Source organism: Rhyacophila brunnea, unplaced genomic scaffold (assembly GCF_057557595.1).
Source record: "Rhyacophila brunnea isolate RB1 unplaced genomic scaffold, BYU_Rbru_1.0 scaffold_6, whole genome shotgun sequence".
Classification (NCBI taxonomy): Eukaryota; Metazoa; Arthropoda; class Insecta; order Trichoptera; family Rhyacophilidae; genus Rhyacophila; species Rhyacophila brunnea.
In genome coordinates, this window is record NW_028233276.1 from 41408981 (window position 1) to 41436393 (window position 27413).

At 28.5% G+C, this 27413-nt stretch overlaps 1 protein-coding gene across 1 annotated transcript in view; it reads left to right on the top strand.

Annotated features, from left to right (window-relative positions):
• Nucleotides 1-952: 952 nt before the first annotated feature.
• The window catches only part of LOC147065690 (uncharacterized), a 31645-nt gene continuing 5184 nt past the window's right edge, over nt 953-27413 (top strand). The window contains exons 1-2 of the mRNA XM_085957279.1: nt 953-1049; nt 26661-27175. Coding sequence (XP_085813405.1) covers nt 953-1049; nt 26661-27175 — 612 coding nt within the window. The remainder of the gene's footprint in view (nt 1050-26660; nt 27176-27413) is intronic.

Sequence of the window (27413 nt, forward strand, 5' to 3'; positions counted from 1 at the left end):
CCGACGCGGGAAGACGGGAATAGGACAACTTGACACCAGGACAATTGGGCACCGTACTATCGAATGAAATATAATAGACATTCGTTACGATCTTATAGAGAAAATAGACGAGGAATTTTTATTAGGTTCTATCTACTACTTAGTAGTTTTAATTAATTCTGCTCTTAACATCATGTTTTTATTGCGGGTTGATATTTATCATGCCTGAGGTTTTATATTATAAAAATAGAAGAACTCTCTTTTCATTGGATCTTGAACATATGCACAATTAAATCATTATGTACGTGTACATATTTTAATTCTAACCAAGTATGAAATAATAATTTAAATATAAATAATAATACAAAACATATTTTTAATCACCTATAATTCACAAACGTCTATCTATTTTCAAATCATTCGATTGTGTGGTGCCCAATTGTCCCGGCACCAAATCGTGCTAGACCTAGGAAGACAATTTGTTTTCAATAAGGAATTTTTCTCAGCCGAAAAAAACTTCCTTTGACTTAGCATCAAGTAGAGTAGTTTGCATGCCAAAGTCCTTAAATAAACCTCGATAGTAAAATACAGGCATCCAGAAAAAATATATAACGAGCACCTTATCATTAAGTCTAATACATAATTCTTCTAAATAAACATGTTTAAATACATCTGTAATGCAAAGATAAGTACCCTTCGATTTGGAGCAAAAGTTATTTTGTTACCTAAACGCAACAAAAAATTTACAAGGCAAAGCATTATAATTACATATATATATATATTAGATAAATCCTAGATAAAATCTTGGATAAGCTGGGATTACAGTACATATTCATTTGCTTGTCGCGTAAAATATATTTACAAATAAACCTTCCAGATTACCAAATATACCTTAATTATACCAAATATAATTAATACTAATTTTCTTAGTTACAATTCTCTCTTCTTAGTCGTTTCCTTGTAGCTATTAATCATGACCACCTTGGAATGTTGTCATCTTTTGAGCAATGAAGACGGTCCATTGCTTTCAATCCTCTGCTTCTCTCAGGGCAGAGTGAAAGATACCACCAGTAAGTACCCCTGTTTCACCTTTTTTGGAGGTTACCCAAAACTACCAGTCGGTCCAGGATATTCTACATTTCAATATCGAGTTAAGTATTCACTGTATTCTTTTTAGAGGCATGTCACCAATATATCTCTAGAATGACTTATTTTTTAGATTGATTGTTATTCGTGTATCCACAAATAATACGTGTATTTTACAACGATTTTCTTAGGTCGTATTCTTATTTGTCCGGTGGTTGTTTATCCGGTACAAATCTTGCAATCGATTTTTAATTAACTTCCCGACTAGCTAGACATTTGAAACTTTTAGAATATATCAGAACACGATGCCAATGCATTTTTAAATCCTTTTAGCCATCTTTAAGTAGAATTGAATTCATTTTTAGTTAATTCCGTTTTGTATGAAAAGTTATTTCGATACCATTATTGTTTGATAGGGGGTCCTAGCAACTAAATTATTAGTAATATATACGTGCGTTACTATAAAAATCAATATGGAATGACATTTAATTATTCAGTATTTCTATCAAGTACAATTTTTTTGATCATTTAAGCTAGTCAAGTCAAGTTTATATGATTCAACAGAAAATTTAAAAACGTTGTATATAAAAAGTTCTATTTATCTAGTAATTATTTATATTTGTATTTGTATTCTTATTTGTGAATAGGTATTGATTGTTATTAATTACAGGGAGACTTTATTTTAGCTATTAAATACCATAAATGTAAATATTTAGAATAACTTAGAGACATTTTCTATAACTTTCTTAATAGTTATCGTCATTTATGTAATTTAGTCATATAGTACTGTGTTTTTGATTAATTCATGACAAACGTAAAATTGACAATTTTGAGATACGTTAGTTTTGTAATATCTATCATTTAGAGTTAGACAATCCAGATTATTTTAATAATAATAATAATATAAATAATCGATTGTTTAATAAAAAAAATACACAAAATAATTATAAGTTCAAACATTGTTAACTAAAAATAATAATTTCACTCTTATTACATAATATTATTAGTTGAATACAACAGATATAATATAACTCTAAATACTATACTGTAAATTTTACAAGTCATAGAGATTAACAAATAATTATTATCTGTACCTAGGTATTAATACGCATAGAAAAATATTATCTAGATTACATTTCCTGATAAATATTTAAAAACTTATCAAAGTATGTATTGATTTAAAATATTTATTTGGTTGCAAAATCACTCGTTTATTCTCTATTAATTTATTCGCTAAGTAAGACGTAGTAAAAAGGTAAGTAATAATGTATTTGCATAAAACTTTTGTTTTAAAATATACGGTCTTGTTTACAGTAATTACGTTATCAAAGACATACTTTTGAATAGAAAAAAACCATCAATTACCTACCGCAATTCTGCATTGAGCATAATATAATTACCTTGGTGTTATAACATATCCCAAAAATTATTGTATCAAATATTATTTGATCTAGTTTTCTTTGATTATCGGTTTTTTGTAAATTGTTTTACGTAACTTTTGACTAGAGTGTTTATTATAAATGAAGCATTATTCTTTAATAATGCAGCTCCGTTATATTCTGTAGGTATTACAACAGAATATCGGATGTCTGGAAAAACGCTCTTGCTGCGAGATCACTTCCGTAAAATTCTTTAAAAACTAAACGGTTGTCTAGAGTTAATATAACATTTTGCCAAAATATTGTATGTATCTACATATTTATAAATTCTCATTGTGAAATGGCTATATTTTATTCTAAAACTTTATAAAAAGATTATTATGATTTAGATAAAAAATATAATATTATATTTCAATCATTTTCAATACTTCAATTAGATAAGGAAATGAACACTTAATATATTTTGTTCAAATATTCGTATGTAAAAAGCTCAGTAGAATGAAATGCCGCCTGTTTAACGTTTTGGCAGTGTTACTTTCCGGTAGCAATTTAGAGAACCTTATACTGAGCTTTGAAAACGTATAGCAGATAGTGGGTGACAAGGAAATAAAAATTGAATTATGCAACCATTTGTTAAATTTACATAAGATCTTAACTTAACCACTGCGGATGCTTCAATTGAGTCTCAGTCTGGCATATTTTCTTTAAGCTAACTAAAATTCAGCATCAAAAGCATATAAACAATTATAGCATAGCTTTTAACCGTTTACACGTGCATGGATTTACTGCTGACAGTACGTGTTATTGCGGCCATAACAAAAAATGCACATATAAACATGTATTATCATGCAAGTTGTAAGATTGCGTGCATGAATCAAAAAAGTTCAGAAGCTTCTGAATGTTCACGCGACAGTTGGGATTGTTTGATATCTGCGCCTGCACAGTAGAACGATGGTGGCAAACCTGCCGGTAAAAAAACGAACTATACCGCGCAGAGACTCATTTTGAGGTTAACTGATTTTCACTACCCGTAAAATAGTACTATAAATCGACAACATTGCGTTTCGTTTACTCTTGAAGAATGAGATTGGCGAAATAGTCAGCACTTTTACGTGTAAACAGTTATTATCGCGATAGTTTAAAATAAACACTATTGCTGCAAATAAATCTATGCACGTGTATAGGCGCTATAAGGTACGGGATACAAGCATGACCTGTAACGATGCAATATGACTGGCGAGTAAGCATGGACTAAAAATATAAACTAATTATTTTTTAAGATATGATCATAAAATGATTTTCTAGTTACAACCACCTTTTTGTGGAATTAAAGACTTTTCAAAATAACTTTTAAAATATTAAACGTAGTTTGTTTATTATTTTTAAAAGACCTCGATTAAAAGTATACGTATAATAAAAATTACGTAATAAATACAGACATTAATATTATTTTCTCCTTTGCGGTGAATCCGTTTATCAATTTAATTCAAAAAATGCAGTTGTCTATTGCAAATAACGGTTAGTCTGTCTATATAAAAATACCAAATGAATTTTTCTTGAAATAATGGAAAATCTATCAATTTATCTCTAAAATGATGTCAGAGGCGTGCGTTAATAGTCTGTTAAAAATAAAAGTAATATTATTCTATTTATTTTATTAAAATTATGTTATTACAAACATAAACTAGGTACTTATCATTTTACTTACATAACCTACTAAAAGGACATATAATATTAAAATTACAAAATTAGCATATCATCATTGTTTAACGGTCCCACGATCAGTGACGTCCCTAGATAAAATGCCGCCCATAGGCAGCGCCAAAATGCCAACTCATTTTTTTATACATTATTTTTATCATCGTTTCATGAGTCTAATATCTAAGAAATGTGTTGTATGGATACATTACTAGCAAAATATCAGACTAACCGCATGATTTGCCGCCCTTCGAGTACCTGCCGCCCCCAAGCGACGCTCAATATGCCTACCCCCACGGGACGTCACTGCCCACGATGGTCGAGCGGCTAATAGTTTATAATGTTGTGGGTACCAGGTTCGAACATTGGGTCTGGCAAATACACATACTATTTTTCAATTTGTATTTGGAGTCAGAGTTTGGACATAATAGGTTGAGCAAGTAGTTAACATCTATTTCTCGTAGAAATAAAAAAAAACTGATGATCTTATTAGGATTGGACACAGCCACAAAAAAATAACATGCGCCACATTGGTCAAAATGGAGATTTTATGGTATTTTCAGAGCATAATCATGGACATTCCTTAAACGTTGTATATAATCTATTTATATAATTTTGAAGCTTTATTGTCTTACCCATGCTAAAAATCCTTGTTTTACCACTAAATTAATACACGATTGTTTAACCACTATGGCCTCCACAGCTTAGCTAGTCGTATAATATCCACGTATATCCACAATATATATATATACGATAATGATAAATGGATAAAGGCTTATCATTATTCAAACGCACCTTTGGTATTTTAATATATTTATAATTTTGAGTGACTTCGTTTTCAAAAAAAGATATTTTTCTATATAAAATTGTACTTAAGTATATTTATATTTTATTTATTAATATTTTTATTTTATATATTCTCCTTTTCTCTCTTGTGAGGGTAATATTTGTTATAATGTAAATCTCATATTGTGTACGTCTTGAATTTAGATTTGTTATATCCACAATGTTTTGTTTTCTTAAATAAATAAATTACACTGATGTAATCGGGCTTTATGACATGTTGTGTTGTTAGAAAAATAGAAACAAATATTAAAACTAAAATTTTTTAAAAATCTAGTACTTGCAGTATATGGCTATATGATGCATTTTATTCATTCATTTTGATATATCTACAGGTAATAAATATTAAAAGAACTAAAATTTCACGAAAGACTTTGAATTTTCTATTTCTATCTTTTGTTGGTATTTCAATTGAAACTAAATCGTGTTTTAGCGAACTTTTGGCAAAAAGTCCAGAGTGTTATTCTCTCCGGCGAAAGAAAGACAAACCATTTATTTCTGCAGCAATGGCCGATGTACACAAAAAAAATCACAATTATTTCTCGATTGCATTCTAGCGGCGATCGTTTCTTATAATCCGGATCGGGCATGATGCGCCAGCCGACCGTGACGTCCTACTCCGATGAATGACTCGGAGATAATAATGAAAATGATAATTCCTTTTCGTCTGAATCCCAACGATCATAATGGACCGCATGATTTATACTGGGCCATTATTTTACCTCCCACGGCCCTGGCCATTTCCTGACAGCAACGTGAATAAAAGAAAACAGAGATTTTCATATATAATTTTACTTATCTAATCCTTTTAGGATTCTATGATTTCACGATTTGCTCATTTCTAATTGATCTAATTTGGAGTCAATATCAAAAGGTTTTTCTAATACCTTGATAATATAATATATCATGATTATAATTAAAATGAACATAAAAAAAAACAAAACTCTTACTAGTATCAAAAATAGCGACACCAGACACCAAAACAAATTTTGTCATTAACAGCAAACCAATTGAACGTGTCAAATGGGACCAGTCTCAGGAAATAAAAACTAGAATTGAGATCGCAAGGAGTGCCTTTCTCAAAATGAGACGCCTCCTTAGCAATCGAAACCTTAACCTAGGTCTGAGACTGCGTATGGTACGTTGTTATGTTCTGTCAATAATTATTCTTTTATATGGTAAGGAATACCAGTTTTATACCATTAGCTAAACCAAGAGATGTCACGGAGATTTAAAGCTTTCGAGATTTGGCTGTATAGACGCATCTTGAAAATTTTTTGGACTCTCTTTTTCTTGGGTGACAAATGTTGAAGTTCTCAATCGAATGGGGAAGGACCGAGAAGTTCTGCGTAGTATCAAAACCAGGAAACTACATTACCTCGGCCACATTATGAGAGGACAAAAGTACAGCATACCCCAACTTGTCATTCAAGGAAAGATCAATGATAAGCGTAGCAGAAGACGGCGCCGCTTCTCGGCTTAAGAACCTCCGTGATTGGTACGAGTGTAGCCCCACTGAACCATTCCGGGTAGTAGATGACAAATCTAAGATCGCCTTGATAGTGACCAACCTCCGCTAAGGGATGGCACAATAAGAAGAAGAAGATATTAAAAAAGTAATGTCCATCAGTCATCTTAACAATTTTGACATTAATAATCATATACAATATACAAAAATTACGTCATAAATCAATGCTTTTCTTTCTAATATGTAACTCTAAGCCTTAAGAAATAAAGTACGATGGTTTGAATCCAATGGGATGCGGAAACGAATCGCGTTCTGTAGGTATCATTATTTTTTATGAAATATGTATATAATAGGTATGTTCCTGATGTAGATATTCCAAGCTATATATTATATGATATATCTAAACGTTTATGTTTTTTTTTTCCATGAGGTCATAGATGTATTCTGTGACGACCAAATGTTGTTTATTCAACGCTTCGACGCTACATGTGTTCCCGTATGGATGTGAGACATGAATCTCAAAGGTCTCGATTTTCGACTTTTGAGAATCAATGTCTCCGCCGAATCTTAGGGGTGCATTGGTACCAGGTGGTTGGTCACGGCAACCCTTGGTGATTGCAGTAATCGCGAGAAGACGCTTTACGTTGTTGGGGCACGTATTCCGGCTGTCGTTAGAGAGTGCGACTCTCAAGAATTCTTTCAACATGGCCGACCCTCCCTCACATGCTGCCAATGCGAAGGGTGGAGGTTGACTGTTAAGATCCGCCATAAATAGTCCACACTAAACTTTGTCAGTCATATATATTTATTTTCATTGAAATAAGACTACAATTTACAGATAATCTTGATTAGTTTTTAATATTCAATTGAACCCTGCGAAAACCAAGTCATAATAGATAATAGTAAAAAAAATACTCGTATATGTATAAAATATCTAAATTTATGAAAAATAGTCATACATAACTTTGAATATTTTATAGAATACAAAGCTTAATGAATTAAAAAAAAAATACCCAACTATATATTGTGTAATATGTATTCTTAATCCAACGAAAACAAATAAGTATACATGAAAAAGTGTGCACAATTTTGTCGTATTGCCAAAAATATACCAAAACTATTATGGTTTGGTTAGGCAGGGCTTAATTGATTTTTAAAAACTCACCAATACCATATTATGTAAATTGTAGTATTAGATCAATAAACACTAATTTATATGAATAACAAAGTTTAATGTACACTATTTATGGCGGATCTTATCAGCCTACCTCTACCTTTCGCTTACTTCTTGCTGCGGTATTACAAAGACGATATACGCGCTATGAGACGCTAAACGTGGTGATGTATCGAAGGAAGTGGCGCGAGCTTTCTAACATTGTAGCGTGACAGGGTGAAGTAGTAATAAAAAAGTAACCAATCGTTACAAAAAAGGGTAATTCAATATTATTGAATTAACTATTTCTTTTATTCAACGAATAATTCACAAGATTTTAAGAACGTACCATTTTAATTATTAAACATACATAATTCTGAAAACACTCATGAGAAAATATAACCAATAGATTTTTTTTTAATAAAGACACCCGGCAGGAATCGAACGTACGTATCTTGGGTATCGCGCCCTGTGCATTACCACTATATTACGACTGCCGTGCGTAACTCAATTTGGAGAACGCTTATGAGCAGGTATTAATAAGGCCAATTGTTCAAATTTGTCGCAATTAAGCATGGCAATCGTAGCATAGTGGTAATTCACACGGCGCGATACCCAAAATACGCAGGTTCGATTCCTGCCGGGTGTCTTTATTAAAAAAAAAATTCTATTGGCTATATTTTCTCTTGAGTGTTTTCAGAATTATGTATGTTCAATATTGTTGAAGTGAAATATTTATTTAATCATATTTAAAACTCAAGTCGCAATCTGCAGGATTAGTAAAATTATTAACTTAGTAATATAATATTATGTACTACGTAATAACAATAATGGTGGAAGCAGAACAAAAGCATTGATCTAGCAGTACGTCGACCCGGGTTATAATAATGATGATATGTTTCTATTGAAAATTTGACGTAATAAACTTCTAATACGATTATGTAAGAAAAATATTGTAATAGAACACTGAGAATGATTGTTATAGTGTTTTGCGTAAATCTAAGCAAACATAACTGTAGCAGAATTACAAAAATATAAATAATTTAATACCGTTTTATTGAATTTAAGATTTTACAATGTTATTTTATACAATGCATTCTATTATTCTTGAGATGTAGATTACCGCTGGTGAAATTTAATGGACTGTAAAATGACTTTGACTCTTCAAAAAGTCCACGATTTCTTTATATTTGTGAAAAATACTATTATTTAAATAAGCAGAAATATTGTTTTTTAAATCATTTTATTGAAACAAAACCAATATTAAGTTGTGTGATAGTAAAGTTAATTAACATTAACACTAATGTTTATATTTTTATTATTTACTTTAATGATTGCTAGTATTTTAGAAAACGGTATTTATTATATGAATTTTTTTTAAATTCATTGATTTCATTATTTCCTCATCATCAAAAAATACAGTTTTTGATGAGATATGGGTTCATTATGAATAGTCGTACAATTATTTGTGTATTGTTTTGACAAGTACTGTCACTTGCTTTCAGCATTTTTTTGCTGAGGCTTAAACATGGTGAACTTTCAGCAGTCCATTTCAGACAGGGCTATTTTTTAAAGATCACTTAAAAGGGCACACTAATTACTACAATATATTATATAACTCATTTATTATTCATTTAATTCAAATAAATCATTATTTTGACAAATTAAAATAAAAAATAGATTTTTTAAATCAATTAATTCTTTAAAAAATATATCGGACTCTATAACTAACACCATTAAATTGTGTTAACACAATCACAGCTAACCTTTTAATTACCTACCACATTTAAATACAACGTTAATTATATCTAATGGCTAACTACTCCAAACGCGTGAGTCGCGGTGTTAGCACTAAATGAGCACTAAACTTATAATTTGTAATGTCCACAATATGTAAAACAAATAAATTGAAATTGAATTGAATGAGTAGTATAGTTACGTCTATTATTAAGTAATTTCAACTTTTGAACAATCAAAATTTGATTAAAAATGTTTGATTTTCACCATGTCCTGCACCCTGTTACAGCGGCGCCAGACTGGCGCCGGTTGTCTCCAATTGGTTCTCCAAGATATTGTGTTACGTTTTAAGACTGGTCTAAGTCCAGATATTCCTTACCTCACCAAAAATGTTATATTATATTAAATGTTGTGTATCATTCTACATAGTCTAACCACTTCTGCCTAGTACTTCCAACCCTTCTTTTATATTCCTGTTTATCGAATAGGAGGCTTTTGAATAGTTGGCTGCCTTCCATCCTTGAGACACCTCACTTTTACGTGTGAGGTAACAGGCGGATCAGTACACATCACGTGTAAATAGTTCTTCGATTAGGTGCCTACCGTGCCACAAACTATCTTCGTCGCATATGGCTTTAAAAACCCATCTCAATATTTTTCATTCAAAGAGATTCAGTTTTTAGAGTAAAATATTTAATAAAACCCATATTCTTTATTATGCAAAATATATTCTTAAAAGATATTTTCTATTGATTTTCATTACAATAATAGAGATATTAATATTTTATTTAACATTACTAATATTTCATTACAATGAATAAATAAAATTCATTATCGTACCTACGATTATTTTAGTCAAAAAATTATAAAAACGTCCACAAATAATTTTCATGCTAAAAAGAAACTATATCAAGGTATTACTATTACATCAATCGTTTATTACAATAATTGAAGTTGATAGATTTTATAACAGTTAAACGTCTAAGACACATTATGTTATTGCACAAACGACGATTAATTTATCATTATTGTATGATATAGGATATTATAAAATAAAGAAGTAGACAACCTTTCCATACGTGGTTTTAATAATTGGACCGTTTTATTTCAATGGTCAATAATAATAAAGAAATTTAATATTATTTAGGAAAACAGAATAAAAGTGATATATTAGTGAGTATTTGGCGGTTTGTGATGTGGAGGAGGACATAGAAGGTAGTTGTTGCGTGGATGCTAAGAGGAGAGTTTATTGATCGATACAAGAATACAAAGTACTTTAATAAACGTGATAGGGTTGACAGCGCGAGGTAGCAATCGCGAGTAATGATGTACTGGTGAGATCGATATAATTAATAGATTGCTATATATGACTGAACTGAGATGCATGGTTTGACTGGAATGACGATTGACTATGTCAAGTGAAGGAGTCGTGACGATAATAGTCCGTCGCGTGCCGGACTTGGTGAGTAAGTGAGGTTTCATGTATTATTCTTTCAATTTATACAAATGCAGTACATAATAATATATTATAAGAGATATTGTCGCAATTAATAAATCATAACAGAGTCTAATGATATAGTTATGATTGAAGAAATTCTGATGAGGATTATCGCTCTATTATTTTGTTTTGACAAAAAAACATGCATATTAGAGTATGTCACTTATTTAATGCTAAATCGTATAATTGCTAAAATTATAAACAGATTTTTTTTTTTTAAATAAATATGTTCATTAAATCATCGTACAATACTCCCTGTTCCGCTGCTTAATATAATTTAAAACTGTTTTCTGTATATATACTCATTTTACAACTTGAGGTTCAACATTTAATTTCAGAAAACAGTATGTTGATTCAGTTGAGAAGAAAAAATATTCATTTTAAAGCTTATGACAGGAAACGCTTGTTAGCAAATGAGTCTATGATTTGAAACGCAATCTTTCTATAAATAATTGATCAATAACATTTTTTTTGTTCACCGTCGATAAAATTGTTGGATATTTTCCATTATACATGCGCTGGCTGAGCGTTTATATTTCAACTTATATAAAGTCGTGCATCTCGGGTTTGAATTCCGGGTCTGGAACAATTTGATGATATTTTCAATATATGGCATCGCAGTGTATTTACCCAATAATTTGAGCAAGTGGTTAAATAAACATGTCTTTTAAAAAATGTTCTAAAAAAACCTCATTAAGAGGCGACCAAGATCCTAGATCAGATTATAGAGCCAATTAAAAAAAACATCTGTAGTTTATTTAATACATCACTGATGTCTTATAGATTAAAAGTATTTAAAATAATTTTATTTTGTCACTTTTTTAAGAAAATCCATAAATGAAATAGAAAATCATAAATAATTTCAAGGAAAGTTTTTTTTTGTATCTTCTATTTAATTCGAGATACAAATAAAATATGTATATTTAATTCGTTAAGTACATTTTTTTATTGAAGTAATTGATTAACGATTTATCTGGTCTGAAATAAAGGTTTAGACACCTGATTAAACATGTAAAAACAATAAAAACACTACGGAACACATACGCTTAATAATTAATACTTTTTACTAAATCTAACCACATTCATACAATATTAATTATTAGAATTGCTGTTCAATTTGATTATGGTTTGGATTCGCCGTATAAAACAATAACTTGATCTCAATTACATATTCAATTTACTTTCATTTTAAATTTTAAAAATAAATCATTTTTTGATACTTATTTTCACTTTTCAATGAAATTTTAAAATACTGGACATATTTTTAAACAATCAATGCATCGCAAGTCATATTATTATTATCATTTAGATTTTACACTTGTGGACGGGTGAAAATTGGAAAAATATTTATCAAACCGCTGACGCATAAATTATTTACGTAAATAGTTTTTAACATAATATATAATATGTTTATAATAACAGACTGATTGCAAGTACAAAAAAAATGTAACATGAAAATTTTATTATGAATTGAAATAATCATTAACTGATCAGTAAATAAATTGTCAATAATAGAATCTCTGAAATTTGAGGAAGCAATATTTAGTTTTATTATTTATAATATATTATTTGCGGACCAGTAGAAAATTTAAAACCTTCATAAAGAGAATACAAATCTTAAAAGTACATACATCGCTAATTTTACCATATGCATACTTACATAAATCGATACTACAAATACATATCCATGAAAAATTAACGAATACAACTAGTTAGTGAAAATTATCCCGTGCATGTAAATAAAAATATTTTTTTTTTACCATGTTTGATTTTAATTAGAACATAATAATATAGACCTCCACAAAGTGACGGTTGTATTAACAGGTTTTTTTTTTTTACAAAAAAGTGATGTTTGCCATTTGTTCTACCTATTAGATCCATACTCTGGGTCCAAACACACATTGAAAAACTGCCAACCACTTATGACTCAATGAACCAAGACTAACGATGCTACAAACCTGATGCGTCACCATTTGGCCATTATAGGCGTCAAAATAAAAACTAAGTTTGTGAATTGTATACGCTTTGGAAGATTGTATAGTTCTATAATAAAACTTTTTTAATTCAATGAATAATTCACAAAATTTGACTTTAATCACTTTAATTAAATATTTTAGAGTTCTAGTACTAATTACATAAAAAATAATTTTGATTCATTCTTACATTTTATTCTCTATAAAAACCACAGTTTAATCAAATTTAACGGTGTAATAACGTTCATTGGTTATTATTATTTAACAAAATGAATAAATTTACCATTTATTCAGGAGCTTATAAAAATTAACTTGATAATCAATAATTATATGTAACTAGTCTCATTTTTTTATCAGAAAGTATTCAATTGAATGATTGCTTATGAAAATTATCAACCTTAACACGAAATTTAATAATGTCAGTATGCATATTGCGTCATAAAAAATTTACAACCTTTCTATTTATAAGTGGGTAAATTGAGTTGTTCAGATTCAAACTCACATCTCACCGTTATCAATTCACCACCAAATTTTATGTATTTAATACTAGTAGATAAAACTCTAAAAATAAATTAATTTAGCGTATTTTTTCTAAAAGGTTAAAACTTACCAATTTTAATAAACAATGTTCTATTTTAAGTTAAATGGATAAATTAATAATTATATTTATATTTTTGTGAGATTAAAATTTGAATTTGAACAACTCTATTGAGTCGCAGTAAGTTAATCTAGTTTGCGTGTGGTAAACATTTTTTTCTCTAATTATTTCATACAGCTTTAGTTGTCGCTGTATATCTAGAACTATGCCATATCTCGAAACTCTTTTTTTTATATCACCAGTGTGTTTTGTAAACTCCCTCATTTTTTATAAGTGATTTTAAGAATTTATAAATTTATCAGTCTATTTACGATAATGTCATTACATAAAATATTATTTAAAAGCCAATAGAGAAGCCAGATATTACGTTTTAATATTACAATTATATAATATAAAAAAGTTATTACGATAATGAAAATTTTGTTTAGGTCAATATCACTATCATCTTCCACTTTACAAGTAGTTACTTGCACTTTATAAAAAAAAATCATTATGTAAGTACATAAATACTTCAAACTACTAGGTCAGGCAATATGTATTAATATAAATACTATGACACTGTGAGTATAAAATCAATTACTATAGTTTTTTATGATAATTTGTATCAGTCATACTTAGGGATTCCAATCCCGGGAAATAAAATAAAAGCAAAAATATAACAGAAAAAATACTTTTAATAAAAAATGACTACATTAGAAATAAACTGAGTTTGAATGAAGTTTGATTTATACCCATGTGTAGGTTGCCGATTCATTTTATTTTTTTCACATAAATTATTAATAATGAGAAAGATTGGAAAAAACAATGCTTCGCACTTTTAACAAAGTAATTCCACCATGATATCATACGTTTTACGGCAGTTTCATATTTGGCTGACTAATTAGATTTATGAAGCGGAAAAGCCATAAGTACGCCATGATTATTTGCTTTACTATTTTAAATCTCGCTAATCCATTCATTATGTCTTTACTACCAGAAACAGCAATCTCATATTAAATTCACATTATTATTTATATTACAATATTATTTACTCCATTAAACTTATGTACGTACAAGATTGAACGTATAAAATATTAACAATAAATGTCTTAAATAGTATAAATTATACAAGATTTATATTTGACCGATTTTATCAATGTTATTTGTAAATATAAAAATTTTATATTAACAATGGAAAAAAATGTCAATCCCGGGATTGTCAAATTGTAATCCCGAAATCCCGGGATCAGAATTTTGGCTCGGGATTGGATTCCCTAGTCATACTCAGTGTCCCTATTATATATTAAAACTAATGTAACGAACCATGGAAATAAGCATATTGGGCATAACATAATATATACAGAAGCTATAACAGATAATATGATATGAAATAAGTAACCAAGGTGTCAAGGTCTTCTGAAAATAATTATTTATTTATTTAGAAAAAAAGTATTGTGGCATTAAAAAGATTGGCAATGCGCCATATATAAGTAATACAAAATATAAAAATGATTTAATTACAAATAACAACCAATATAACAATAAAGAAGAATTGATAATGATAAAATCATTACAAATTTAACCTATTTAACATGTCTACAAATCGCACTATGAGTACTTTAGTGTATTAAATCAGAAATTATCATTTTTTAGTTAATAATGCAGTTTTATTCAGATTTGTTTGCTTTATTTATTGCTTCAACGTAGTAACTCAAACAAAATGTGAAATGGGTTGTAATTGAGTTACTTCACTAAAGTATTTTCAAAATATTTTAAGAAGTTGACTGCTTTACTATATTATTAAGAAATACTATGGTAATGCATCAATGTGGTGTATATTTTTGGTGCATTAGTGTATTATTTTGATATAATATACTAAAGCATTAAGCTTATATGATGTTCTTAAACTTACCGGAATATTACAGTACGAAATTGATTTATAACTTCAAACGCTGATATCTCAAAACTATACTTTTAGAGTTAATACACTAAAGTACTCATGGTGCGAAATATTGAGTAGTTCAAAAAAATATCAACCTTTATAGTGTCATCCAATAAGATAATCGCACGATACAAAGCATCACGAAACATCACATCCACCCGGCAACAGGCTAGCATGAAGACTGCACCTCTCGAGCGATATTAGTGGAACCATTAAAATTAATAATTTGTCAGTATGGACGGATTGCGATTGAACCCACGAAGAAATAAAAAGAAATGCTTTAAAAGATCAATCACTTTTCGGGTGGGCAAGGATTGCATTGATAGTATACCCAGAAGAAAAGAGTCGAAAAAATCTTTCATTAACATTATCATAAGGAAATAATTAATATTCCCTTAAGTAAAAAAATCTAAGAAATCTATTGTGGACTCAATCCAACTTCATTGTGTGGACGGAACTGTGAGGACTCCAAATAATGCTGGTATATTCGAGAATTAATACTTAACAAAAATGATATATAATATAATATGATATGATATGTTATGATATGATATGATATGATATGACATGATATGATATGATATGATATGATATGATATGATATGATATGATATGATATGATATGATATGATATGATATGATATGATATGATATGATATGATATGATATGATATGATATGATATGATATGATATGATATGATATGATATGATATGATATGATATGATATGATATGATATGATATGATATGATATGATATGATATGATATGATATGATATGATATGATATGATATGATATGATATGATATGATATGATATGATATGATATGATATGATATGATATGATATGATATGATATGATATGATATGATATGATATGATATGATATGATATGATATGATATGATATGATATGATATGATATGATATGATATGATATGATATGATATGATATGATATGATATGATATGATATGATATGATATGATATGATATGATATGATATGATATGATATGATATGATATGATATGATATGATATGATATGATATGATATGATATGATATGATATGATATGATATGATATGATATGATATGATATGATATGATATGATATGATATGATATGATATGATATGATATGATATGATATGATATGATATGATATGATATGATATGATATGATATGATATGATATGATATGATATGATATGATATGATATGATATGATATGATATGATATGATATGATATGATATGATATGATATGATATGATATGATATGATATGATATGATATGATATGATATGATATGATATGATATGATATGATATGATATGATATGATATGATATGATATGATATGATATGATATGATATGATATGATATGATATGATATGATATGATATGATATGATATGATATGATATGATATGATATGATATGATATGATATGATATGATATGATATGATATGATATGATATGATATGATATGATATGATATGATATGATATGATATGATATGATATGATATGATATGATATGATATGATATAATATAATATAATATATTATTTTTTTTATTAAACGAATAATTCACAAGATTAAAGAATGTTACATTCTAATTATTGAACATAATTTGGAAAAAATCCTGTAGGATCGAACCGGCATATCTCGGGTATCGCGCCCACGCACATTGACTACAATGCAAAAGGGGTAATACTTAATAACGACAAATTTTAACTAATGGCTTTTAATACTCACTGAAGCGCTTTCTAAAGTCAGCTATATTGGCGATCGGCTTTTGTATTTTCAATCAAGTAGGTATTACTTAATTACTAACCGACGTCACGGATCACTCAAAGATTTTTTGTTGCAACTTGAACTTGCTAATAATTTAATTTTTTTTTTTTATTCAACGAATAATTCACAAGATTTAAGAATTGAACATTCAAATTATTGAACATGTACGTAGCACTCGGACATTTTCAAATGATCTTAAAATCCTCATAATAAAATTAAGATTAATTAATGAATGAAATTATCGTATTTGGTTTAAATGCGTGGATCAAAACTATAGATTAGAGAGGGGTGGAGTATTCTTGAAACAAATTTCATCTAACATTGAATCGGTATTGATTGGTAACCTTATTACATTTAGTACCTACTAATTTCTTTACACAATTATCTTAGATTGTCAACGTAGTATTATTAAAATGATATCACAATAAAGAAATATAATATCTATTACCTACTCATAAATTGTGATTGGCATTAGAATTTATTGGAATGACACTTATATATTTAACAGATATGCGTGGTAAAAGTATTGATTAAAAACACCATATTACGTACAATTTTATTTAACACCTCAGAAAAATAACTAAAAACATTTAAGTACACCGAATTAGATCTGAATCCATACCTATCGCATTTAACTTGTACTTCGTCTTATACCCTGTTTACACGTGCATGGATTTACTACTGAAAGAACGTATTATCGCGGCCATAACAAGAAAATGTACGTGTCAACATATATTATTCTGCAGTTGCAAGATTGCATGCATCAATCAAAAAAGTTCCGAAGCTTTTAAATTGTCATGTGACAGTTGAGATTTTTTCGGTCTACGCCTGCGCAGTAGAACTATAGTGGTAAACCTGCTGGGAAAAAATCGAACTACACCGCGGCCAATTTTACGACCTGTCAAATAGTACCATAAGTAACCATTCGATATAATTAGCATGCTATTTAAATATGGTAATTAAAAAGTAATTATCTAGTCAGCAGTCAATGTAACTGGAACTGCAAACCTAGTTCCAGAAAATTGTATTCAATAAAAAATGCTACAATCTTCAATCTCACATATTAAAATATTGTTATTTTAGTTTTGTATTAAAATTTAAATAATTACAAAACGGTTGATTTTATCAAAGGCGAGTGCAGACTGCAGTGTTAATATTGAGTGCCTACCAATATATAATTTTGAAAGCATATTAGACCCTGCTTTAACTGTTACAAAGAAAAAAAATGTCAAAAACTATGCAATCACTTATTTTGAAATATCAAACAGTACTTTACTTTATATACACTAGCCTAGATTTAATACGCGGTGCAATTCAAGGACGTTAATATCTGTAACACTATAAAAACTCTCTATAATCTATATGTATGTTTAAAAGATAAAAAATGTAAATAATTCGTTTGGTGATAAAAATACTTTTAGATGTTTAGAGTAAATCGTAACTATGAAACTTCCACGGGTGGGATACTATCAATTTCAAGGCTTTGTAGGAAGACTTTCTTTGATAATAAAAAAACAAAAAATGAGAGAAAATAATTACGAGATAAAAATAACTTTTTATATACTTACCACGTTTTTAAATTTTCTGTTGAATCATATAAACTTGACAATTAGCTTTAATTTCTTTTATTTTGTTAACAATTAACTAAGTATTAACTTATGTATTCCGAAATAACTTTTCATACAAAACAGAATTAACTGAAAATGATTTCAATTATATTTACAGATGGCTAAAAGTATTAAAATAATGCATTGGCATCGTGTTCTGATATATTTTAAAAGTTTCAAATGTCTAGCTAGTCGGGAAGTTAGTTAAGAATCGATTGCAAGATTTGTACTGGATAAACAACCACCGGACAAACATGAATACGAGCTAAGAAAAACGTGGTAATAAAATACATACTTATCTGACATCATACTTAATAAATACTATTACTTGTCTTGATTAAGCATAATGCTGATGACCGTAATAGCTAATCAGTCAATTCTACGTGATATAATATACTTTAAAAGTTTACTTTAAGCTACTTTATTTAATATATTGGTTTCTTTTTCATCTCTTGGTGGAAATTCATTGTATCAATTAAGATAAAACACAATATTGAAGATATTATGAATAATTATAAAATAAAATTCTAAAAAAAAATTTTTAAGAGTACCTACCTAAATTCGATTATAATAATGTTTTCTTATACGGTAGAAAAAATTAATTTATTTATTTAAGATAGAATTTTATAGAATTTTATTTATTATTATTCATATATTCATAATTTTATATTTTAAAATTATAAATGAGTATAATGTATTATTGTATATTCTTTACCGTTGACACTGTCACTTTTAAAGTGGACGAAACCGGTTCTGATTGATATTAAAACCTGTACTACACACTTATTGATTAGACAATATTATTAAAGTCCCTAATTACTTTTTTTATTATTAGTTGTAACCTTACACGAATAAAAAATGCATACTTTGTAATATATTTATATGTATTAATCATAGCCAAATGATTTTTAGGATATTAATATTAATACTATCAACCGAAGATACTTGATGAAATTTGAATTAAAATTCTAATGGATTTAATGATTTGTACTATATGACAACGAATACAATTAATTCTAACTTATATAATAAAATGATATATGAATACTTGAATTGTTAGTAAAAAAACCCTATCACTAATAGTACAATCAATAGGCGTATACATCATCAAACCTTAAGTATAGATCATTTAATAATAATCAATACATACTACATTCCGTCGGTCTAAAATCGTCAATACTAGAAATTTAATGAAGTTAACTAATGAGATATTATATTAATAATACCTATCGGTCTTTAAAAAGTTATATTAGACAAATATTCTAACATGCTACTTTTTTATAACATATCTACAAATAACCATGTAAAAGTTGAAAACTGCTTGTAATATTTCAATATTACAAATCAGAATACCGTATTACTTGGTGTTTTAAAGCATAACGTAAATAAACTTTTTTATAAGTATTGTCCTGACACCCAGATAGCATGTCACCAAATCATTTTAGACCTACATCAAATTCTTATTAATTATGAAAAATTGTCTGTCTACTTCTACATAACATTTAAATAATGCAATGCAATTTCAGTAACATGCAACTAATAACAATAATTTTATATAATCCATGATTATTACCAATCACTTGTATTTTCATTAAATATAAGTTATATCACCAAACTTACTATAAAAGACATCCAAAATGTATCACTTAAAATTTGGATTAAGGCATAAGTGACGAATCTTATGGATTAATTCAAAATCAATTTGAATTTTATAACAACATTTCTTCGGTATTTTGTAGCGTGCCGATTACGTCCGAGTACCCTGACGAGACGATTTGTGCAGTCGACCAAATGAAGCGCTTTCCCGCTTCGCGAGCTTCCGTTTCGACTGCCATCCGATCTGTGCTTCTATATTCAAAAGTCGGAAACGCTCTGAGAGGTGGCACAATGGGAGAGGGTTGCTATGCCTCCATACAAACGCAATTCATATAAATACTCGATTCGCTGGGCAATCGATATCTTGTTCAGTTCGATCAGTGCTAGCCATAGCAGTTTGTGGTATTCAAGTATTAGTGATCATATTGGAAGGTTAATAAATACATAACAACAAATACATTACGAATTTTCAGTGCTTTCGATTATTTTTAAAAATTAGGAATTACACAAAAAACAACCGAAAAAAAATTAAATTACATACAGTACATATTATACATTTTACTTTCCAGAAAAGTGTTATTATAGTCGATAGCTATTTCGGCTGTAACATCATTATCAAGACAATTAGTTTATATTTATTAATTCACGTATTAATAAAATACGTTAAAATATTTTATTCAGCTTAAATATTTTTTGGAATATTCGGGACATAATTTTCATATCGGATTATTTCCATATGAATCCAGTATATTATATTCATATTATGAAGTCTTAACATGATATAAAAAATACCTCTTGGTGGTAATGATTTAAAGTTCAATTTTGTTAATGTTAAATTACAACTAATCGGATATAGATACATCCTATATATATATATATATATATATATATATAGATACATAGTATTTTTTCATTTTAATAATGAAATTATATACCCGTCAAAAATTTAATAAAAAAAAACAAAATTAATTTTATTAAGTATATAAAACACCTGATAATAATTTTGAGTTTTGGAATTGCTCTCCTGAAAAATTGTTATTAGTAGCATCATAGGTATTGATATGGTGTTGATATTGGCGTTACAATCGATATAGCTATTGGCTAAAAATCAAATTTTGTGGAATTTCATATTATTTATATTACACTATTTTAAAAATATTTTTTCTCTGTGTAAATGCTATGAGTATCTGAAGAAATGATTACAGGCAGTTACTACTTTTGTTAATAACAAATCTATGTATATTGTTTTTATCATAGTACACGTGAAAACTATGGTATATTTTTCATATAAACAAAAATGTTCATCGTTCAAACCAATATTCTAATTTATATTATTTACAATATATTTCTTTTAAATTGAAATAACGTCGTAATAATAATATGTATATCTCATAAGACTATACATACTTCAGCATATGCTATAATGCTTTTCAAATCATTACTAGCTTAAACATATAATCATAATATCAGACTTTGATGTAAAGAGATATTTGTACATTTAAAATATGTTATAAATAAAACCATATCACTTTTTCTATAGTTAAAAAAACATACAAATTGCATAACAAATCTAAACACAAGTAGAACAAAGATTAGATATGTGTTGTATGAAAATATTATATTATACATATTTAATAACCTGCACAATTGGACAATTATTAACGGATTACGTTCTCTTATTTTCTTTTGTGATACAATTTAACAGTTTTATTTTTTATAGCTCGAAGTAGTCATGATGAAGATAGTGTGCGTCGCACTTTTGTGCCTAAGTAAGTAAAAACAAATTATTATCTAAAGCAATTTTAAATAGTTTAATAAATTCATGATTATTCACATAACCGGAAACATATTATATAACGTATCAATTTCATACAGAAATTTGATGATAATTTTTTTATGTATGATTAAACAAAACAATAATATAACAAAAAAAGTAATCAACTTGCTAATAAAATGGCAATTATTAAATATAAACAAAAAATATCTTTTTTAATTGTTAAGTTAAGATAACCAGAACATAAGTTATTAGTCATTTCGATTAAAATTGTATTTTTTTAAATACATTTTAAAAACACTCAATTAATAAGACATAAGATTTAAAAAGGAAACATTGAAAATACAATCATAACTTAGAACAATCTTAGAAGCATTCGTTATTATCAGCCAGTTAAGTCCGATAATATCCATTATAAACCGGCCATGATTAGTAATTGTTTTGGTGGCTTAATCGGTCATCACACGGATTCTAATAGGAAAGGGTTCTAGTTCCTTTTAGTACCTACATAATTTTGTAGAGTAGTTATATTTCTGAGATTGTTCCAAATTATGTATGTTAATTAATAAACAGTAAAATATCAGATAAATTAAATTTCTTTATATTTTCATTATCACATTGGCTTAACTTATTTAATGATATATGATAAAATACCATTAAAGATAATATATTTTTTTTAAATAAAGGTCTTTTTGAATGTTTTTAAAGCAATTTAAAAACCTATAAAGTGAATGACTATAGTATAGTTATTTTAGGGTTATCAAAAAATGTCTAAATCTAATGACTTGACAAATAACAACGAACTTCAAATTTATTTTTTTGACCGCTATTACATAAGCATCATTGCGGTCACCTATTTTACCAGTTCGGAAGTGAATTTCTTATGCTCAGTTAGATACGAACTTTCGATTACCCGAGTGCGCAATTTTCCCGATCTGCTCGGGCCGGTTCGTTGATTTGTTAAACTCTTTAAGATTGCTTGTAGTTGTAACAATTATTATGATTATATAGATGGACCAGAACGTGACCAATATTGATCTAATTTATTATTTAAATTTACAGTAAAGCCATAATGCAACATGATAAATGATTTATGATCGGATATGAAAGCAACGCAAATTATATGTAAATTAATTCATTTGCGGAGATTACATAATAATCTATAATAATTGATTAAGACTTCCGTGATTTTATAACTTGCATATTTTACAATTAATTTAGCATTTATGGGTTCCATTCCTATACGTATCAATAACATTACAGTAAAATGAAAAAATTTATAATCAAGTTAATGGATACTTGTGACAATAATTATTTTCTAATCCGTTTTCTCTCCAATGGGTCTATTCTATACTTATCGAACACTATAGTGACAAATAGTATCAAACTTAGGGTAGGTTTGTATCAAAATATTAGCACTTATTGTAACAATTACACGAAGTTGGTTTTTATTGTTGCAATAAGTGCAATATTTCAACAGCAGCAAGATAGGTGCTGTTAAAATATAGCACTTATTGCAACAATAAAAACCAACTTCGTGTAATTGTTACAATAAGTGCTAATATTTTGATACAAACCTACCCTAAGTTTGATAATATTTATCACTTTATCACTTTAGCGGTCGATAAGTATAGAATAGACCCACTGGTACCTAAAAGGGTTACAAAAATAGATTCTATAGAAAGTGTCCGTGTTAACGTTCTTTTTTTAATAATGACATTAATAATCCTAAAATAAAACACCAAATTTTAATTCAATAATTATCAAATGTATAAATCGTCAGAATTTTTTATGTCAGTATCTTATAGTCAGTGAATTTTAAGTCTGAAAAGGAAACTTTCGGGTAAACGAAGATGATGATATGACATACTCTTAATGTAAATTGAATCTTGGATTTCAAAATGTAAATTTTCTTCTAAGGGTATGTTATTTTTGGTTAAATAAATTACTTAACCGACTTTTCGCATATTTAAAAACGTTTTTCTAGTACGCAAAACAATAAAAAATATCAAAAACAGTATTTTAGTTTTGATTATAATATAAAGCTCACGGTGGCGTAGATAGTTAGTAGTAGGTACAACCGAAAAATAATTATTTATTTTACAAATTTGGATAAGCTACAAATTTATATTGATGTTTTAATTTATTAAAAAGCATTTTTTTTGTAGTACTTATTTCACTTTTAATCAATAGATTAGGACCGGTTTCGTCCAATCCTAATCTATTGATTAAAAGTGGAATAAGTACTACAAAAAAAATGCGTTTTATTAAATTAAAACAACAATACAATGCAGTTCCACCATGAATTGACAGTTAACAAAATATAAGAAAATAAATTTATCTTCGTCAAAATACAAATTGATTAACTTTATTCAAAAAAAGAGGTTTAGGTGACAGGTAAAAGGATATTTGGTTATAAGATAAGCTGACAATGATATATATTGACTTTCAAAAATCATTTAAATTAAAATATGTACACGTGACATATCTGTACTATATAAAATTTATGGCGTCACAATAATTTTTTGAATAAAATGGTATTTATTACCAATATCTTTCATATTTTCATAACTGTGACCGTAAAAGGAAATAGTATGTGCAACTCAATATTTGAATTTTTGTATCACTTTGTGTGAAATATTAATGCACCGTATAATGTGCCCGTACAAATTATTCGTTTACGCAACCTTTAGTGAAAAAAATCCAATACACGTCGAAGGCGTATCGTTGGTCAATACAAAAAACTGTGACTTGTTGTAGTAGAAATACTTTCGTAAGACTGTTTCAAATCGATCGTCATATTCCTGAAAAAATACAAAAAAAAACAACAATAAACTTTAATTTTCATGCTATTTGCGCTGACTGCAAGTAAATTCTCCATTTGCTACAAATGAAAGAACTTCTTTTTATCGGACAACTTTTGTATTCATTTATTTTGCAGTGATTGCACCATTTTAAATCTTGTTGAATATCAGGAAATTGCATTTAAAAATACTTTGAATTAAACTTAAAAATATTTCGCTTTACTCAAAAACGGCTTTCATTGGATCCGGTTTTATTTACGATAGCTTTCATTTTATATTCGTAACGTAAAAATGTTTACTTGTCATTCATTGACAGAATTCAGATAATAAATTTTAATTTAAATACGTAATCAGATCATTGCAATGTCAAATACTAAATATTATGTAATTAACGAAATACATAAATTACTAGCAATTATCAATCATTATTTTTTTTATATATTTCATAAATAATATCCTAAAATATATTTTTATTCTTAATCAAGAAGTAGTATTGGATATTTTTTTAGTATTACAAAATGCACATACGTATGTATTCTTTTCAATTAATGTGTTTAAAGATTATTTTAAAAGATAACGTTAGCCGATCCTCGAAACTATGATTTCACGGAAGATCTTAGCCACCATTTTTATTTTCATAATTCAAATCGGTTATAGAATAAAGGTGATGATTTTGGCCTTTTTTTGCTTTCTGCCTCTGCTCTTGTTCTGAAATATCTGATTTTTGTATAAATCTTCCCATAAACATCTTTCAAGCTTTAAGTACTTAATGTTTTTCATATTTAACACTCCTGATCGTAAAGCATTTTTCCCTACTCACATCTGGTATAGTTTTCAATCCTGATATTCTGTTAAATTTGAATTCATATGCACCCGTCAATTACATGCGTGGTCGCAGCCATGACATCTTTTGGATAAAAACTATTTCCTCTTGTCAGGCTTGTCAGGCACCACTAGTGAGTGCAATACGGCTGGCTAATACACTCACTAGAGACGTTGACATTTTTTTTAGTGATACGTTATGTATTTTGTTTTTAAAATTCCATTCTCATATATTTTTTTTACTACTTACCATATTATTGTTGGCTTATTTTCTTTTCTCTACTAATTTGATTTACATGTTTTTTTCATTCCGTTATGTTGTTAACGTCTTGAATTAATAATTTGTTATCTACTCAATATTTTTTTCAATAAATAAATAAACACTACCGCGACATTTATACCCACCGAAGCGAATTATCTTTAAACTATAGAATCCAATGCTTTTTCTCTGACAACTTTACTTTAATTAAACGGAAAAAGTTCACAGAGCATCACAATAGATATAGTAAATATAATACTAACAGCTTTCATGCAACAAATCCATGCATTGGATCCAAAAATACTTTTAAAAACAGCTAATTAAATGAAATCGGTCAATATAAGATAAAAAACGATGACCCACAGAGTTTTAGTTGGGTGTTACATATATCGCAGTGGACTGAACAATAGCCTTAAACTTTCTCCAATAATGTTTAAATAGTTTATTATAATTATTATTTCGTAATCTCATATTATTAGATATAATTTAATTAAATGAAATAACTAATATTTTCTTTAACAAATGAATAAGTGTTAAAAAAAATATTATGTAGCTATCAAAATATAACGCATAAAAATTGATTTAATTATCACGTTCTGGTCCTATCTTTTTATCATGTAAGCGTTTTACATGTTTACAATTAATTATTTACTATTTCCTCTCTGAAGACGTCGTCGTTTTGGCAAAACCCCCGAAGTCGCAAAGTAGTCAGCCTCAGAAACGACAACAGGAGCAGCCCCAGCCTCAGCCTCAGCCCCAGTATGACTATAACGACTACGACTTCGGTGCATCGGTACCAGCGGCTTCCGTCAACCACTTCGACTCCTTCGGAGTGCAAAGTCATGGAGGAGGCGGCAGTGGCGGAAAGAAAGGCTACAGCGTAGGCAGTGGTCTGAGAACGATCGCTCAAGGATCTGCAGACCAGGCCAATATGGCTGTAGCCAATCAGCATGCTGCTGCCAAACAGGCTGCTTACGTTGCCAAGAATACACTCGCTCAGTCGGCTGCCCAAGCTTCTGCTACTGCCCAAGCAGCTTTGGCTGGAAAGCAAGTCATCCTCAACGGGCTTGAGCAGCAAGTCAGAGATGCTAAGGTTGCCGTAACTGGTGAGACTATGCAGCTCCAGTCTGCGCAACGGTCAGCGGATTCTGCAGCAGCGGCAGCGCAACAAGCAGCCCATCAGGTAATAAATCAATTTGCATCATACCTTCTTTACGTTTTTGAAAATTGACGTCGCTTGTTTGAATCCAACATCGGATAACTTACAATATATTGTTTATTCAACGTGCGTCTGAATTCAAATAATGAGCCTAATGTGTTGAGAAAATGGCTTATATATATTTTTTTAATAAGTTTCTTCGGATCATAGAGGCAAATAATAATAAAAACAATTTTTTCATTTTTGCAGTAAAGTGTTGGTT